Here is a 19,113-nt window from a genome sequence, read left to right as displayed (position 1 = left end):
CCTGTGTTAAAGGAATTGCATGAATCCTTTCAAGTGCTGGAGAAAAAAATTAAACTGGAAAAATGGTTGAAAAATTAAATGATAAATTTAAAATAAATTATAATTAAAAGAAGGACTTTTATTGCTTATTTTCAAGTCTGTCAGTTTGGAAAACCTTTTCTTATTGTTAAAACTCATTCTCAGGTTGATGGAGTACAGCAATGTTTAAAGTTAACAGAGAAAATGCGAGGACATTTGGCAGTGCTTCAAGATATGAAAAGCCACCTAGATAACCAGCAGCCTATTAGTAACAACCTGGAAATACTAAAAGATGAACTGGAACAACTAGAAGTAAGTGTTCTTTATGCTTCTACTTCAGTGATGCATACTAGGAAAAGCCCTTCGATGAAAAAAAGAGAGATTTCAAATATAACTAAAGTAATTCAGATTTAAATGTCTTTCTTGCTTAGTAACTTAATGCATTTTATATGTATTCTCTTTGTAGTCATTTGAATCAGGACTGGCTACCTTTGCAATTATACTAAAGAAGGACATGAAGTTGACAGAAGAGTTTTTAAAGTTTTGTAGCAGGGATATTCCTGAAGAGAAACTTAAAGAGCTAAAGATAAGCTATGACTATTTGCAAGAAGCATTTTTGGTGGTCTGTGATACATCTTCGAAACGAGCAAAACAAATAGTCTGTGCTATTGACTTTGAAATGGTATGTTTTTATTGTTGTATGTTTTTACCTTGGTTTTTTTCAAGGTATTTTGGCTAAAAAGAAGGAATTTGGTTTTGCTTTATTTTGTTTTATCTTAATATAAAAATACATGCATCATTTATTTAATATGATAGAAAATGTGACTAGACTTCAGGGGCATAAATAAATATACAACTTCCCTTTCTAGTCTAAGCTTGCAGTATTACACCAGCAACTATTAAGCAAACTGCAGAGATTTTCAGACTGGATCACGGAAAACAGTAAAATTGTGAATGACTTCATAGTGAATAGTAATGATGTAGAAGAGATGAAGAAAAGTTTACAGCTACTTAAAGTAAGTATCTTTATGGCAAGCTTGGTGCTTCTGGCAAATGTTGCTACTTATTATGAATTATTAGCTAGGTTTTGTATACCTGCTCATTAACTTCTACTGCTTAAACAGATGGCTAGAACTAATTACTTAAGAAGACAACTACTTGATAATCCAGTAATCAAATGTTGTTGATTTGCTTTTTCTCTTGAAAAAATTTTTGATAGAGTTTGGCTTACTGAGAAAGCTATTGGTTCTGCTTAGATTTGTTGCAATAAATCTGAATTCCTTTTGATTCCTAAATGCTTTTGAATTCCTAAATCTGATTTCCTTTTTGGAAATATAATTTATCATACAAATATTTTGGTGATTAAAATTGGATCTTTATGCATAAGGTCCAGAATCTTTACTGAAGTTTAATTACCTTCCAAATCAATTATACGTGAGAATGGAAGATGAGGAAAGATAAAAAGCCTCTTCATTACACACGCTATGAAATGAGTCATGAAAAACAAATCAGATCAAATTTTTAGTAAAGTTCATACACCTCTGTATGTATGAATGATAACAATGACATTATTTTACTGTGCTTTAATAGGGTTCCAGTATGCATGGTACTGTCATAGGGGCTGCACAGTGCGTAACTATGGCCAGAATTTGCCACGCTGCTGGAAATGGGGCTTCTCGCTGTGGAGTCAAGAATAGGAATGCTTTCAAGTAAATATTTTAACATTTCTGGGTCTTCAGACCTAGAACCTAGAAATGTGAAACCTAACCTGCCATAAATCTTCTACAGTTGAAGGTCAGCCAATTTTCAGACATCCATGAGAGAGCAAAGAAATAGAGATGTTCAAGGTCATCTTATTCATTACTTGAACATGGACTGTCCCAGAGGCAAACCATGCACAAATTCAAATGCCATATCTGAATGTGTCAGGACGATTCTGACACAGAGTTTTGATTTACTGTGTCTCAACTGTCTTCCAAAAGCATTTTGGAACAGGGACTAAGAAACGGGGTAGTGATAATGGTGTTTTATTTGTACGGAATTTGTTTTCATTGCTAGCAAGTTCCTTCTCTTCTTTTACAGAAGAGCGCTGCAGAGCTTGGCTGTAAAAAACTGCAACTGGAGTCCACTGCGTTCGATGTTCAGTTCTTCATTTCTGAACATGCTCAAGATCTTTCTCCTAATCAGAGCAAACAGCTGCTGAGGCTCTTAAATACCACCCAGAAATCTTTTCAGGAAGTACAGGAAGCAATAATATCTCACGTGGAAAGTTTAGAGACTCAGTTACAGGCAGCGCAAGAGCTGGGTGACCGGAAGGTTTGCCTTTCTGTGTAAATGTGTGCTGAGTGTTTTTGTCTATGGATGAGGAATTTTAATACCAGCATGCAGTATTAAGTGTATTCCTATCTTCTCAGTTTTACTACAAATACATTCATAGTTCTACAAAGATGGTATTGACCAAGTTCGGTGAATTGTCATTTTTGTCTTTCCTTGGTACAGTCACAGAAACAGCATGTTAGATTATGGACAGACACAGTTTTGGGCATTAGGATCTGTACAGCCTGAGGTGACCAGGTCTGCTCTTTCTAGCAATGAGAGAAATTTACTTGAGGTTTCTCACAGGTGTTGTTTGTTTAGCAGCTATATCAATAATTAAAGCAGTGAATGCTTCTGGCTGCAGCAGTATTGATCAATTAATTTACTATCCCACCATTGCTCATCACTTCTGTCCTGCTGAAGACTTTCTTCTCCTCTGATTTGCCAGGTCGTCTGCTTATATGATGTCTTTCTAGGTCTTTATAGTTAAAGAACTAGATTTGTTCAAATCCTTGGTAGCATGGCTTGTTTGGACTGAGACAGGTTAGACGGACAAACATAGGAGTAAATCAGCTAAGATATTTGCAGTTCTAGGCATGGGCACTGGGAAAGCTATGAGTCAAGTTGGAACAGTTACCTCTTCAGCTGGCACGGCTGCAGTTGGCAAGCATAAGCAGTGTTTGTAGAGTCAAAGGAGGCTGATAAGATGCTGCAGTGTAACTGCATCTCCTTTTCTCTCACAGAAGCACTGTTAAGACTCAGAATCACCATCTCAATCCCCAGTTTATGCATAATGAAAGGTGGTTTAGCATTCTGAGGACTTTGTATTATTTTACCATTTGTTTCTACCATACTTTGTCAAAGAAACATAAAATTGAGTAAAGGAGAGGCATAGATACTTTTCTAGGACTTAGTAACAATAATGAGCTTGCATGTTTTGTTCTTTTCTACTGCTTAAAAAGTCAACATTTTCTATTCAGGTAACATTATGCATACCAACAAGAGCTAACTCACAATCACAACTAACCGCTGTTTTGATATCCTTTTTTCAGAATTAATAGTGTTTATCACAGGTTTCAGCAGTTAAGAGACTGGATTTTCACTCCTGTCGTTCGGAGATTTCATCTTTCACATATGTGCATGGCCAGACTTCTATTGGGCGATTCCATCAAACATGGTCTCTTTTACTTACAACATATTTGAGGTTTATCCATAACTTCTGTATGTTCAACTTGCTCTTTGTACCACTGCTATCATGTTTACAGCATACTTTTAAAATGATTGCTTTGCAATATTGATGTTCAGAGGTAATTCCTATTAGAGCGTCTGTTAGTTGCTGAAGTGGGGACGTTTTTGTTTTATTGTTCAATTGTATTTGGCTCTAATATAGGATGTGGCTGAACGGCAGCAGGAATGCAAAGAGAAACTGCAGGAAATCTGTGATTTGCTTACACAGACTGAAAATCGACTCATCGGACAGCAAGAGTCTCTTGTTATTGGAGACAGCAAGGCTGAGCTAGAACAATACCAGACCAAACAGGAGGTATGCACAATTCTAGTCAGATAAGTTAAAGAAGACTGAGTGCAGAGGAGAGTGACTAGACTCTTTTGTTGAATTACAAGACTGTCATGTGAGAGGAGAGTATAATAACTTGTTTGACCTACCAAAAGTAAAGGCTTAATAGCGTGCATTTAAGCTGCTGCCCATGAATACTCTCCAGTATGTGCAATGGGAGAAGAAAAACTTTCAAACTAGAAGACACTAGAAAATGTACTAGACATTTCAAGAAGCACTCTTGGAGCAGGCATAAAATCTGTTATATGAATCTTTAGCTTAAGCTTGTTCTTGTCAGATATGGTAAAAACAGACCTGTTTATTATGCTAAAATCATTTAATCAACTTTTTAACTGGTATCAGGGAGTGCTTATTCCTGTTCACAGTATTTTGAAGAATTTTGCTGCAAGGCTTTCTCTTGCCTGAGGCTTTCCATTGCCTCACTGTTGTTTTTGGTTTGAATTCTGCTTTTTCTAGTGTTGCTTGCAATCTCCTTGGTGTCCTTGTATAAGAGAGCCCTCTCAGTTTGCTTGCTTTCCTATTGAGACCTTGCTTTTCAGCTGTATCCTGTCATCTATAAGCTTTTACTCTGTCCTGACTGATGCTAATTGAGTTTATGATAGTTAAAGGACTGAAGGACTTGGTGTTCTTCTTCTTCCTCCTTCTCCTAGTAGTAGTTTACTATACTGTAGAGCTCCAAATCAGGTTTAGTAATCTATAAAGGCAGAAATTTCCTTATTCATCTTGCTTTGCTATATTTATCTTCAAAGTAACACATCTAGTTTGCCGACGTTCTCCTTACAGTCAGTGGAAAGATACAGACACCCCTGCGGTACCTCTTAATGTCGCTTACCTGTCTTAAGAATTTATGGCCTAAATAGGGTACCCACGGGAGTGAAGAACTGAGATAGCATATGCTTCATTTTTTTTTTCATCAGCTGTTTGTAACTGCCTAGCAGTTGTTTGCTGACTGATTTCTTGTAGACACCATTGTAGAAGTGTGTCTCAGGAGGGGAATGGGGGCTTAAAAAGGGTCTTTTCTAGATCATCAGAGCTTTCATCCTCAGTGAGCTGTCTGAAAGGGATCACAGAGATCTTCGTCAGAGAAGGAGAATTTTGTCTTGATATAGGGTCCCCAGGAAAATCTAACATGCTTGCTGAAGTGTTAAAACAGGCTGCAGTTTTAGCTGCCAAACTGTACTCTATAATTGCTGCAAAATCTGTAGTCTAGAATGAGAATCAAATGTTTTGTCTTGCAGTTTCAAGAGTGTTACACTGCGTATAAGGAAAAAAAACTTCATTATTTCAGTAACTGGGTGAATGTATTCAACAGCCTAATTATTGTTCCAATTAAAGCTCGCCTCATAACTGGGAGGCAGATTTTTTTTTATCTGAATCTATCTAAAGCAGTTCGCCTAGTCCTATGATAAACTAAAACTAAACATCTGTCCTCTGAAATGTAATGGACTTAAACCTTTTTCGGAGATTGAAATATTGTGATTGATTACAATTAAAGAAAAATATTCTTACGACATTTCTGGCCTGAACAAAACGAAGAAATATGGGAAAACTTCCACCTGGGCAAGTTGGCTACAAGTCTCTGACTTTTATTCAGTCCCCTTATTTTCCACAGCTTTCTGTTAGGATAGTAATGGAATGGAATTTGTCAGGAGACTCACCTTACCAACTACAGTGTAGCAGACTTACTTTATCTCTTGATATCTAAAAAATAAGGTGTGTTTTCTTCTGTGTACATGGAAATACAATATTCGAGCTGCTAAACAAAGGAAAAAAGTGGCCTCAGTCTGGAGAGGAGTGTAAGTTAACAGACTTGCAATTTAAAAAAAAAAAAAAAGACAGATTGGGCTGCAGCACCATTGTCAGATGTTGAATTGATTTTATTTTTTTAATAATTCTGTCTGCAATTTAGTAATGTATCATGTACTCTCCCAAGTTAGAAAGGGCCAGTGTGGTGCTTGCCCCTGAAACAGAGATAGTTCCAATAAAGTTAGTTGGAAAGATCTGGTGAATAATTTACTTACTCCTATTTGCTTTCTTTTTTCTCAACAGGAGATACAAAAAGACATGAGAATGAGTGCCCAGACACTGGCAGAGATTGTGAAAAATACTGAAACCTTCTTGAAAGAGAATGGAGAAAAGTTGTCACAAGAAGACAAGACTATTCTTGAACAGAAACTGAATGAAGCTAAGACAAAGTGTTTGCTCCTTAGCCAAAAGGCAGAAGAGTCCAAAAAAGAACTGGATAAAGCTATGACAACAGCAATTAAGCAGGAAACAGAAAAGGTTTTTAGGCAATCATTTGATACCTTTATTCAAACTATTTATGTGTCCTAGGGGATTAGTCTTGCAACTTGTTGATATACTGTGGGGAGATTAAAATCGTATTTCATTTGGGTGACTAATAAACTGTTTGCTGGTTTATTTTCTTCATAAAATAAACAGCAACATATATGTCAATAAAAAATTTTGTTTAATGTTAATGTATTTTAAATGGTCTGTTTGCATATGATATGTAGTGCCTAAAGATTTCTAAACTGAAACTGTAAAATTTCAATGTAGGTTGCGGCTATAGAACAGCTGGAAGAAAGTAAAAATACAATAGAAAATCTCTTGGATTGGTTATCAAATGTGGATAAAGAAGCGGAGCACAGCCGGAAATTTAAGCAGGTGATAGAACAGAATGGAACACACTTCGAAGAGGGAGATGTGAAGGCTTTGGAAGGAGAGGAGGATGATGTCAATGGTAATCTGCTGGAAATTCAGCAAGACATTGAGACTCAGGTGGATGGACTAATAAAAGGCACAGAAGATAATCTGAACCAACAGTACCAGAAAGTCAAGGTACTGTTACTGGGTTTATTCAACATCTAGGTGCTAAGCGTGTCAGGCCTCATTCAACATGAGTGAATTCAATCTCATCCTTTCTGCCATAGACTTTGGAACAGGCACTAGGAAGTTAGTGATGTACAGTGGTAGGAATTTCAGTAGTTAGAATATATTGCAAATTTGTCACTTTTTCACTGTTACTGTGATTGTTTCCTGCAAAATAGGAAAACGGACATGTTCTACAAGGTAAATGTTGAGAATCCTGATGGTGAGTCTATTCTTAATTTTTATACTGAGAAATTAATGCAGGTAAATAAAATGCAAAAAGCAGCAACATAAATTCATACCCTTTATGTGACTTTTTAAAAAAAATTTGTATTTTAAAAAATTTTTAAGAAGCCAAATGATTCAACCCCCTGCAATTCCCTGTGAACACTGATTACCAATAGCTGCAAATAATAGTTTGCTGAAATTACATTCTTCATTCCCTATAAGTTTAATACGTGGGCAAAGCACTATTTGCAGGCTTCAGAAGGATGACTTACATAAAACCACAGCACAGCATTTTAAAAATGGATTTTCCAGGTAAGATAATTGGAAGTATTTAAAATAATAAGAGCTCAGTTTTATAGTTCTTGTTGACTTACAGTTGAGCATTAGATGTGGTTTGATGGACATGTTGATGAAAATGATAATGCTGATAGCTGATACTATTTTCAATTTCCTTTCTTATTTAAAAAAAAACAAACAAGAAAATGAGATCTTTTTTTTTGTGTGTACATAATGTTTTTACTTACACTTTTTTGACAGCTCTTTTCTGTACCTAATGCCTACAGGATAATTGCCCACTGTACTGGAAGAAAAGTATACCAGTCTTATTTTACATAGTTATTTTACACGGGAATAGAGAACCTTCAAGAGTGGAGATTTTTTGAAAGAATCTATTTGAAATATGGGTGTTATTTGTCATACAGTTCTAGTTCCTATGGCTTACTATTTTTTATGAGATTGAAACAATTTACATGCTTAGAATGTGTCTCAATTTTTAATATCAAAAGGATGTGTTTTATGACAAAGTATATTTGATAAGAATCACTGGTCTTGAAATTGAAAAATGAAATAAAAAAATTTGGATAATAATGTTTGTTCACTCAATAGAAGAAGGAAGTATCTGTATTCTTTTTAACGTTTGATGCTTTCACTCCTTTTGGTCTGTTTTTCTGAAATGGTAGTTACAATATATATATAACAGGAAATGGAACAGTTTTGATTTAGAAAGTTGCCTACCTTTGAATGCTTTATTTTATAAATCCTATTTTGAGACAGGGAATTGGGAAAATTTTGATTACACTATGCACGGTACCCTAAATGTTAAGTAATAAGCAAATATTTTTTATTAGGAAAAAAAATTGAGAGATTGATAATGTCTAGTTTCAGTATACAGAGTTGTCTTTTAGAAGTACAGGGGAAAGCGTTTGTGTGATAGATATCCTAGTATTTCTGAGTTCCAGTGATATTTGAAGACTCCCATTTGGTGGTGGCCCTTACATCTGGCTAAAATTGCCATTGGATGTTTTGTAAAATTTTGAAACTGCACAGAAATATGATGACCAGGAGTCATGCTTTCACTTAAATTACTCGCAAAATGTTTTTTAATTAATAATATGAAAATTAGAAAGGCTTTTTATTATTTTGATGAACTTTGTTTTACTCATCGTTTCTAAGCAGAATTCAGGAGAGATTTCAAGACAATATGGTCTAATGGAACCATCCAAGAAGGTGCTGGTCATAATTTTAATTTTTTTTTTCTTGTAGGCTCAACATGAGAAAATTATTTCACAGCAGCAGGCTGTCATAATAGCAACTCAGTCTGCTCAGGCACTGCTTGAGAAACAAGGGCACTACCTTTCCCCTGAAGAAAAAGACAAGATGCAAAGGAACATGAAAGAGCTGAAGGCTCAGTATGAGACTGCTTTAGCTGAATCAGAACGGAAAATGAAGTTGACTCATTCTCTAAGAGAAGAACTTGAGAAATTTGATGCAGACTATAGTGAATTTGAAACCTGGCTGCAACAGGCAGAACAAGAACTTGACAATTTGGAGGCAGGTGCTTCTGACTTAAGTGGTATTATGGTCAAACTGAAAAGGCAAAAAAGTTTTTCAGAAGATGTTATATCTCACAAAGGTGATTTACGGTATATTACAATTTCTGGACAAAGAGTTTTAGATGCTGCAAGGTCATGTAGCAAAAGAGATGGCGTGAAGGTTGACAAAGATGGTATCGATACTTCGGCTACATATACTGAAGTGCAAAATAAACTGGACAGTGCTTCAGATCGTTTCAAGTCTCTCTATACTAAGGTAAGCTTTATTTATACCGAGTAGGAAAGACTACTATAATTGATTTGGCAGTTTGTATAAAAAGGGGTTAGCTGATGAAACAAATACTATGGGAAGTTGTAAATCTTTGTTTCTTAAAGTTAGATAACAGAACAAGATGAGTTTCTAGAAAATCTGCTTTAGTCAAGTGCTAGACTATTTAAGGTCTGAAAGAATTAAATTTTCTACCTTGTGTTATAAGGGAGGAATCAGACCACATTTCCTGATTGTTCTTTCCAGCCTTAAACAAACTCTTTGAGTTTATAACAGTGTGGGATGTCTGAGTAATATTTTGGGGTGGAAAGAAATTGTAATACTTTTAGATGGATAACATTTCTTTATGTTCCTTGCAATATTTCCCGCAACTGCTTGTTTACTTGGCTTCCTACTGATAAAATGAGTATAGAAAGAGAGAGACTATGCCAAGATTAACATTCAAAATTTCAGTTTGATTTGTATCCTGAAATAGTTTGTCCCAATGTGACCTTTGTTGTCAGCACTAGGCATGCAGGAACATAGTGATTTGAGGGTAGCAATTCTTTTCCACTGCTCTGCTAAATAAACATTTTATCCTTAACAATCTGAGATTAGTCTCTAACTAATGGGAAACGAGCAGTGCAAAATCTTCCATGTACCTTAGAGAGGGAAGATAATCCAGCTCTCTGTGCCAGGTTCATGTATGGAATCTGTCTGGTAGAACAAGACAAACATCACCAACTGATCTCACATGCTAACTCTCCAGCTGTTTTCAAAAAACCAACGAAGTGTTGTTCAATACTGATAATATTCTGGAATTGTAAACTTTTGAAATAATTATTAATTGAACCATTTAAGAGACAGTTGCTGTCAGTATCCTTTGACCATTCCATTTCATAATTTTCTAAGATCATAGGTTCAGACTCCTTAGTAGAGCTTCAGTGTCCACTGATACAGTGTTGGTCTGCAGCAGTTGCCATCTTTGGGAATTTTCATCTCTTTAACGTTTTCTTGCTCAGAAATGTACATTCTGTAAGGATATGATCACTTGATTACAAAAACAGTGTAAACCCTGTTCTCTCAAACAGTTTGTGAAGAAGGCTTTCCATTTACAGAAGCTCATTTTCATTTTCCCACTTAATTTATATGAACAGCGAAGCTAAAAGCTTGTATTAACACATTAGATTTCCTCCGGTTGATTTACTGGATTAGTTTGAATGTGAATGTAAAGATTTCATTGCAGAATTTTCAGAGAGTTTATTTTTATGCACATAAAAATCCTATGCCAGCAGCTTGATTTGTGGTCTCAGGTTTGTCAACTTGTCAAATTCTATCCTTTCCATATATACATTTAGCACAGATGTAATAGACGTGCTTTAAATATTTGACCATAAATATCCAGAGCAAAACCAACACAAAGCAGACTTTTCTTATTAAATCAAGCGTTGAAGGACTGACTTTTAAAAAGTGGGATCTTCCACAACTTGTGAGATCTTCCAAGTTGTAAATGGGTTTGTAGTAACCTTTTTACCTTTTGTAAAAGCTTCTTGCTTTTAATAGATATTTATATTGCTTTATATATATATATATATATATATATATATATATATATATATATATATATATATATTTGCCCACACACTTATGAGTTTATAGGCTTATCTGTTGAAGGAATCTTAAAAGCCAGTTCTTTGTTAACTGGTTATGTAAATGAGTGCATTCTATGTTTGCCCACCAGGTGGAGACCAAGTACCAAATGTAAATATTAAAATACAGTGTGTGGAAAGTTCAGAATATAAATATTTAAAGTAACTGTTTATAAATATTATCACTTGATACAATCAGATTTTGCTTGTGAAACTATCTCCAAAAAGTCTGAAATTGTTCCACTGACCTTTTTATGTGACGATTCACTGTATACATTTTGGGGCATGCTGACATATAGGATTAATAGGATCTTGGTCGGGTGACATTCTTAAGTGACCAAAACAAAACACATGTGCCATACCGAGCCATTTCGCTTTGAATTCACTATGCAGATAAGGTATTTATGAAAGCAATACTCTGCTGTCTGGATTTTAATGAACATACGCGTATCTTCTGATTTTTTTGAAAATTTCTAGCTTCCACTGGCTACATTTTTGGTGTCAGAGGGCTGATAAAGAATCTTTATGTTGGTGGATCAAAAAGTCTTCCTACAGCTTTTCCTATTCTAGTACAATGGATTAGATTGCAGTTTCCCACTTGCATCAGTGAATTGATCCCAAATCACGCGTGAGGAGCACAAACCGGGAAGACCTGCGTAGCCTGTCCAGCTGTCGTGCCTTAGTTCAGAAATCAGTTAGACAGTGGGATGATGACAGGAAAAAAACATGCAGTATTTCAGGAGGCAAAGTATGACCTTGAGATTGTTATGAAATGCAACACAGAGTTTAATGCCTGGATATTTGCTTGTTTGTTTTCTACTCTTTTAGTGTAGCATCCTTGGAAATAACCTTAAAGACCTGGTGGATAAATACCAGCATTACGAAGATGCCTCATCTGGACTTCTGTCAGGTCTCCAGGCTTCTGAAATAGCTGTGAACAAACAACTATCAGAGCCAATTGCAGTGGATCCCAAAAATCTCCAAAGACAACTAGAAGAAACCAAGGTGAAAAGCTTTAAAAAGCAGAAGTACTTCTGTCCTAAAAGGAGCTGGCTTTTTGTCTGAAAAACAGGATAATCTAATATAATCCAAGTGGCTGCAGGCCAAATTCTTGCCTTGCACGTGGGCATGCATCTTTTATAGTTCTCAAACTCAGCTGTCCATAGTGTTATCTGAAAAGCACTAGGGTGAAAAAAAATGGGAGACCAAGATGCCATTAGCAGTGGTGAAAGCAAGATGTGTTTCATATCACTTAGCAAATGATAGGGTGAAATCTGGAAAGTTTTTGAACTGAGAAAGGATTTAGTGATTACAGTTTGCTCTCCGAGTAGGGCTTGGGACTGAGTTCCTGATAGAGAAGATCATTTCATGTTTGTTGTCTGTGTCTCTTGCTTTTTTCTGTTCACATTTGTGTGCTACTGCATTATGAAAGGGATCATACTGGATAAGCAGTGTGATGTGACTAGTCGGTTTGCCTGCTCCAGTTGTCTCCAGTACTGTATGCTCTGCAGAAAGAGAATATAACATAATTTGTGCTGCACAGAGAGAGAGTATTTTGGTGTTGTGTCCTGTCTGTCCGTGTCGTCCGTCCCCCCCCGAGGGAGTAACTCACAACTTCATGTAAATCCTAGTAGAGGCAAGACAGGTTAGTGACGGAACTTATGAAGGTAAAACTCCAGTTAATTGCGTAAAATGTAGGTTTACAGAAGGCTTTAGGAACCCAAGTATAAGGTGAGTTATATAAAGTTTCATACAGTCTGTCATCTTTGAACTGACTCTTATATTTTTATAAACACATTCACTCATCTATACTGTAATTAAAATGCAAGATTATTTATTACTCAGTGAGCAAGGCTATTGATCGGGCATTTCCTCAGTGTTTTCTCTGTGCTGTGTAGAGTATCCATGCAGGTCTGATATGTTTGCTATTGACAAATGATAGTCAATGGCTCTTGGAAAGTACATGCTTTAATCATTTCACTTACATCAGCCTGAGCAGTAGTTACCTTTACCACATGGTATCTTTCAAATCTGACACTGGCATTGCCCAACATTTTGGTGCGTGACACATCAGAGGAGACAAATCACACTGATGTTGTAAGACAACAAAATTAAAAGTGTAAAGTTTTAACTCCTAATAGTGGAACAATTTAGGTACATTTGTGCTTCCAAGTGCTAGAAAAGTAGGAATAACACCAATTACAATTTGAAATTCATTTAAACTTTTTGTTCCTTATGCCAAAACGAATTATGTCCTGTATAATGCCAATTTTCATGCAAGTAATACAAAAGGAGTGAGTACTGGGGTTCTTTTATGAAACGCCTACATGGATTACTTGCCACACAAAAGAGCACTCAATGAATATGAGCTGGGAAGAAGGGAGAGGGTACAATGTGTCAAAAGATTCAAAGGAAGAGAAAAAACAGGAGGCTGAAGAAAGCAAGCCAATTAATGAAAGCAAAACAAAGAGTATTTCTGAAGAAGTCAGGTGTTGCAAGTTAAAGCTGTCCCTTGTAGGCAACACATGCAGCTGATAATCCAGCTAGACACAGATCTTGGCAGCATGGTGGGGTCTAATCTTTTTATGGGGATTAACTATTCTTCAGAATATTCTTCAGTGCCTCTGGCATCAACGTGATTGCTTTCTGTCAGCATACAAGGTTTTCTGGTACGTCTTTTTCTTTTTCTTCCTCTTTTTCTTTTTCACAAATACAGTGTATTCCTGTAGTGTAAGAAAAATTCCTCTTCAGGTCTATCTGACTTTTATTGTGTCAAGTGGGTCAGCAAGACATACTATGTTCTGGTGTACTGTTGTGCTCTGGATACCAGTGCTGAATGCATTGATATGATTTATTTGTCCTGGCAGGGCAGATAGGATTACCTTTTGAGTCACGTGTTCATTGAGTTAGTGTGTATCAAAAAATAAATGAGAAGTCCCTTCATTTTGGACTTGTATAAAGTTCAAGTGAATCAAAACAAAGATACATCATATACACTAGCACAGAGGCCTGAAATAATTTGAAGACTATTCACCCTGAAGTACTTTTATACACTGGAGAGAGAAAGCAACTTTCAGAAGCTGACTTAGCCTTCCTGTCTGTCTTTGCTGACTCTCAAGTGAGTCATGGCTGGGCTAGCCTCTAAACCTGTGTTCCTTGGTTAGATGGACAAACCTAGGCAAAATTCAGTGACACTGGCTCCAGGAGGTTCCTAAACTATGAAGATTATAATCTTGTTTCAAGCTATTCCTGTTTACACTATGGTATTAGCCTGATCCTTTGTCAATACAACTGATGGTGAATGTGTAACTACTGCTGGTGACTGTATGTTTTTCCCCCTGAATTGTTGTCTGATGCTGAGTTGAAAAATATGTTTATTTTTCTTTTGGATAGTATATGAGTCTGTACAAGTGGCCTTTAAAAACAGTTAATCAAAAGACACGTTTTGAAGTTACGTGCAAGAAATCAGTTGAGTCAGAGAAGTATTGTAAAGCAGAAGATAAAAAAGATGGTGAATAAACTAAAACAAGGGCCAGAAGGTCAACAGCAGTCATAGCCACTGGTGAAGATTTTTCTTAAGGAGAGGTCACAAATTGAGTTAGTTTATTCCCAGCACTAAGTTTAGGTTGTATGGCGTATCTCAAGCCTTGCATGTGTAACTATTAGCTGTATTGAAAAGCATAACTGATAATTGTGGAATTTTACAGATTCTTCAGGGACAAGTGTCTAACCACCAAATTGCTGTAGAAAAACTGAAAAAAGCTGCTGAAGTGTTGTTGGATACAAGGGGAGAGTTGACACCGGACAAAGATGAGATTCAGAAAACACTGGGTAAAATGTTTACTTTTCTTAATATCTCTTTTTATCACTTGTGTCTGCATGCAGGTACTGGAAGAGACAGAATACAGAGTTTCCACATTCTTGTGTGGAAGTTTCCACACTATTGTGTTCAAGTCCATGTTTTGTTGAGTCAGAAGCTATTACAACACAGTAACTTCATTGTTGGTCTGCCTCCTACACTTGATCCATATGCTTTTCACTTAAAAGCTGTCATTTGATTTTTGACTTCCCTCCCCCCCCGAAATAGGGATTATGTTTAATTCCCATGTTACAGATGGGCATGCCAAACAGAGTTAGTGATTTGCTGAGGATCATAAATTCTCCAGTGGGAAGGAGCATGTTCAGGTTCAAGGAACATGACTCCAACTCTGTTTCCAAACAATTATTTGAAGTTTGCTTAGCCAAGGAATTATTTCCTTCTGACTTCAAGAAACTGTGATGGGTTGACCTTGGCTGGCTACCAAATACCCACCCAGCTGCTCTCTCACTCCCCTTGCCTAACAGGATGGGGGTAGAAAATAAGATGGAAAAGCCCATGGGTCAAGATAGGGAGATGTCTTACCAATTACCATCGTGGACAAAGCAGGCTTTACTTAGGGAAAATTAAATTTCATTTATTGCCAAATAAAATAGGTTTCGTTAGTGAGGAAAAAAAGGCAAATTAAAGCAACACCTTCCTCCCACCCCACTCTTTTTTCCAGGCTCACCATCACTCTGTCCTTCCCAACTACTCGCACCTCCTCCCTGCCAAACAGTGCAGAGTGGATGAGGAATGGGCGGTTGTGGTCAGTCCATAACAGCTTCCTCTCTGCTGCTGCTTCCTCCTCACACTTTTCCCCGGCTCCAGCATGCATCCTCTCCAGGGGCTGAAATCTTTCAGGATAATCTTGCTCCTGCATGGGCTCTTTATGGGCTGTAGTTCCTTCAGAAATATCCACCTCCTCCAGCATGGGGTCCTCCATGTGCTGCAGTGTGGTTATCTGCTCCAGCAAGGTCCTCCACAGGCTTCAGGGAAATCTGCTCCAGTGTCTGGAGCACCTCTTCCCCCTCTTTCTTGTCTGACCTTGATGTCTGCAGGGTTGTTTTTCACACTTTTTCCCCCCCTCACTTCTCACTCTTTCTCACATTTTCCCCTTTCTTGAATACATTTTCCCAGAGGCACCACCAGCTTGGCTGAGGAGCCCAGCTGTGCCCTGTGGTGGGTCGGTTGGAGCTGGCTGGAACTGTCTCTGTCTTCCATGGGGCAGTCCCTGACCCTTTCTCACAGAGGCCAGAAACTTTGCCACTGCCAAAACTTTACCATGTTGTCTTTCCTATCAGTTGTGAGAAGCAGCACAGCGTGACATTCATCACTGTTTGAAGACTTTCTCTGTGTATCACACAACTATCTCTTACTGAAATCTTTTCAGTAACTTACAGAGCCACAAAATAGAACAACTGTGGGTTTGCCTCTTTGGAGTCGGTGATGAAACTCCATGGGAGGTACATGGAACTTGTAACTTTCAGAGGCTTATCCCGAAAGTGTTGAAGGTCTAATGAAGAACCATCTGGAAGAACCTTTCAGCTCTAATAATAACATAAGATACATATTGTAAAAGAGGTGTCTTAATACTCTGCTATTTTATTTCTTGGGAACAGTCAACAGCTGTCATAAGCTAAAGCCGCATGGGAACCAGCTTCTAAAAGCTGGGGAGCACAGCTGTAAGCTGCTCCATCATTTCCCTTGTCCTGTGGGCTTCTTGTCTCTATTTGAAGATTTTGATCTTTGCTTGTGTGTTTTTACTGAATAAAGCTGATGTTTTTGCATTGTTCTGATGTAGCCAATTTTTGACTCACACTTACCTGGTGAGAACTGGCAAAATGAGTTAAAAGCTTAGTTTGGCTAAAGGAAAAAAAAAGAAATATATTTTCTCTTTATCAGATGATATTGTGGAGAGGTATGACAATTTATCCAAGTCTGTGAACGAAAGGAATGAGAAGCTCCAAATAACTCTGACACGATCCCTAAGCGTGCAGGATGGTTTGGATGAAATGCTGGATTGGATGGAAGGTGTTGAAAAGAGCCTTGAAGAACAAGATCAAGTGCCTTTGAATTCTGCTGCTATTCAGGATATTATTAGTAAAAGCATTGTAAGTAGCATTCGCTGAAGAAACATTTGTTTGATAATTCAGATTTCAAGAAAGAATTAAAATCTTAGTTTGGCACCTTTAATGGATTCAAATCAAAATACTTAATAAAGAGGACTGTTGCGTGAAGTGAAACTGCACGTAAAGATTTTTGTAGCTGAAATAGATAGATCTGTACTGATGGTCTAGCTGTACTGATTTGTTGCTTGATATAGTGGACCAGTTTAACTCCTTAAAATTTAGTTATAAGCAATACAGAGTAGTCCTTGCTTGTTTCAGATGCTAGAACAAGACATTGCGGGTCGCCAAAGCAGTATAAACACTATGAATGAAAAAGTCAAGAAGTTCACGGAAACAGCAGATCCATCCACCGCATCCACACTGCAAGCTAAAATGAGTGAACTTGCAGGACGGTTTTCTGAAGCAAGTAACAAGCATAAAGAGAAGCTTATGAAAATGGAGGAGTTGAAGACTAAAGTGGAGTTATTTGAAGGTCTGTCAGAAAAACTTCAGTCATTTCTAGATGAGAAAAACCAGGCACTCAGTGAGACAGAGGCACCAAGAAAGGATGTTAGTGAAGTGTCTCAATATATGCAGGTACTGTAGCATTCCATTTGTATATATTGTGCATTTCTAGTCTAACTCATCTAAGTGATTGAACAATAAATAAGCCATGCTTGTTTCCCAACTTTGGTTGGTTAGCTAAAATCAAGAATTTAATTTTGAACAAGTGATTGTAAAGTCTAATATGAATAATGTAATCCTGTTTTGCAGGAAGCTAGTGTAGAATTGGCACAACATAAGAAGGATTTGGCAGTTTTGCAGCAGCTTCTTGAAGAACTTTCATTCCATGCTCTTCCTGGAGATAAAGCATTGGTATTAGAAAAAGTAAATGCTTTGTCAAAGAAATTCAGAGAGGTAGAGGAAACTGTAAAGGAAAAGTAAGTCAAATAATTAAAGTGTTTCTGCCTTGGCTAATAGTGCAGCATGAATGTCGTGATGACTGCTATCTCTTGTATGCAATCTCAAGGGATTGCAGTTAACCACAGAGTAGAGAGGTTTTTTATTAAAAAAAAGAGATTCTATTTGGAAATGCTTCTGTAGTTAGTCTGCCTGGTTCAAGAGCTGTAATGGTGGCTGTAAAGACAAGTAACTCTTTGCAAATTCTGTGACATTCACAAGAGTCCTGTCAGTTCTAAGAAAACCCTACTTCTCCCCTTCTCTGATATTCTCACATTATTCTCTCCCCTTCTCACAAATTGCTGCTTGTGCAAATTGTTTGAGAGTACCATTTGGAATCAGGCTGCAAAGCAAGACTGGAGAAATTATTAGAGCTTCCATATAAGTTACCTGTACAGCAAGACTAGGTTTTCCACATTCTGCTCTCCACATATCTGCTTTCCACATATCTATCCATAAAGTCAGTTTTTGTGATTCTTTGAAATTAGGGATAGCAATGTCAGACTGATAATATCTGTTGGTTTAAAGAATCAACCAACAGAAGGAATACTGCCATTCAGTGCTCAATTTCTTTTGTTGTCTTTAATTGTCTAGAGAAGAGGATGTATCATCTTGTCAGAAACAAATGGATACTTTTGAGCTCCTTGTAGAATCATTAAAGAAATGGATAAAAGAGACGACAGAACGGATTCCAGCAGCGCAACCCTCTCTGAATACAGAGGAGTTAAAGAAGCCTTTGGAAGATACATTGGTAAGACATTGTAGATGAGAAGTGAAATATGACTGAAGGAAATAGGGCATCTATTAGTAACATAAAAGTACAGACTTAAGGGGTAAACAGACACAGTAATTGCGACTAGGGAGCTTGCAGTCCACATTTACATTCACATTTCCTTTGCGTGTTTGGATATACTGCAAGGGATTCCCAAGTAGCAAGGTTGTTCCTTTCTCTACACTAAATCTTTTAAGTCTGAAATCAGTTTTGTAATGAACAAATGATTTGTTTTACTTAACCAGAATTTAAAAGATGAATGGACATTAAAAGCACCTGAACTGCAGAAAATGAATAGTAGAGGAACATTGCTGTGTAATCTAATTACTGCTGTGACTTCTCCTGCCAAACTGAGAGCAGTTGCAAAATCAGGTATGCATTTGTATAATCAGGTAAGCCTAACTTTTCAGGAGTTTTTAAAACCTTTAAGACAAAAATTAAAATATTTCACCCTTGGATTAGCTTTCTGAATATTATGGCTTGTGAGAGGTCAGTTAGCTATGTCTGTTCTGACCATCGTTTGCTGTGATTATCATTTAAACTAACTGCTGTAGTAATTCAGTACACATTCTGATTGCTTTACACTGCCAAAATAGTGTAAAAACACTTTGATGTAAATGATTAACAGGTCCTAAAGCTATTACTTTAGTACATAATTCCCAGATAATGAACAAAAT

General features: G+C 37.0%; 1 protein-coding gene across 23 annotated transcripts in view; it reads left to right on the top strand.

The window, feature by feature from the left end:
* Positions 1-19,113, top strand: part of DST (dystonin) — a 315,224-nt gene that overhangs the window by 203,238 nt on the left and 92,873 nt on the right. For 16 of the 23 annotated variants that reach the window (XM_072855195.1, XM_072855191.1, XM_072855192.1 and 13 more), the window contains 15 exons: positions 184-330; positions 485-700; positions 888-1,034; positions 2,101-2,334; positions 3,725-3,877; positions 5,960-6,193; positions 6,470-6,751; positions 8,552-9,097; positions 11,566-11,742; positions 14,445-14,568; positions 16,499-16,707; positions 16,984-17,301; positions 17,479-17,645; positions 18,259-18,415; positions 18,682-18,808. In XM_072855195.1, the coding sequence (XP_072711296.1) occupies positions 184-330; positions 485-700; positions 888-1,034; positions 2,101-2,334; positions 3,725-3,877; positions 5,960-6,193; positions 6,470-6,751; positions 8,552-9,097; positions 11,566-11,742; positions 14,445-14,568; positions 16,499-16,707; positions 16,984-17,301; positions 17,479-17,645; positions 18,259-18,415; positions 18,682-18,808 (3,238 nt within the window). The remainder of the gene's footprint in view (positions 1-183; positions 331-484; positions 701-887; positions 1,035-2,100; positions 2,335-3,724; positions 3,878-5,959; positions 6,194-6,469; positions 6,752-8,551; positions 9,098-11,565; positions 11,743-14,444; positions 14,569-16,498; positions 16,708-16,983; positions 17,302-17,478; positions 17,646-18,258; positions 18,416-18,681; positions 18,809-19,113) is intronic. The other 7 variants (XM_072855203.1, XM_072855205.1, XM_072855204.1 and 4 more) reach the window with 1 other exon arrangement.

Source organism: Ciconia boyciana, chromosome 3, assembly GCF_034638445.1.
Source record: "Ciconia boyciana chromosome 3, ASM3463844v1, whole genome shotgun sequence".
Lineage (NCBI taxonomy): Eukaryota > Metazoa > Chordata > Aves > Ciconiiformes > Ciconiidae > Ciconia > Ciconia boyciana.
Note: the sequence above shows the minus strand (reverse complement) of the source record. Positions and strands in the feature narration are given on the sequence as shown.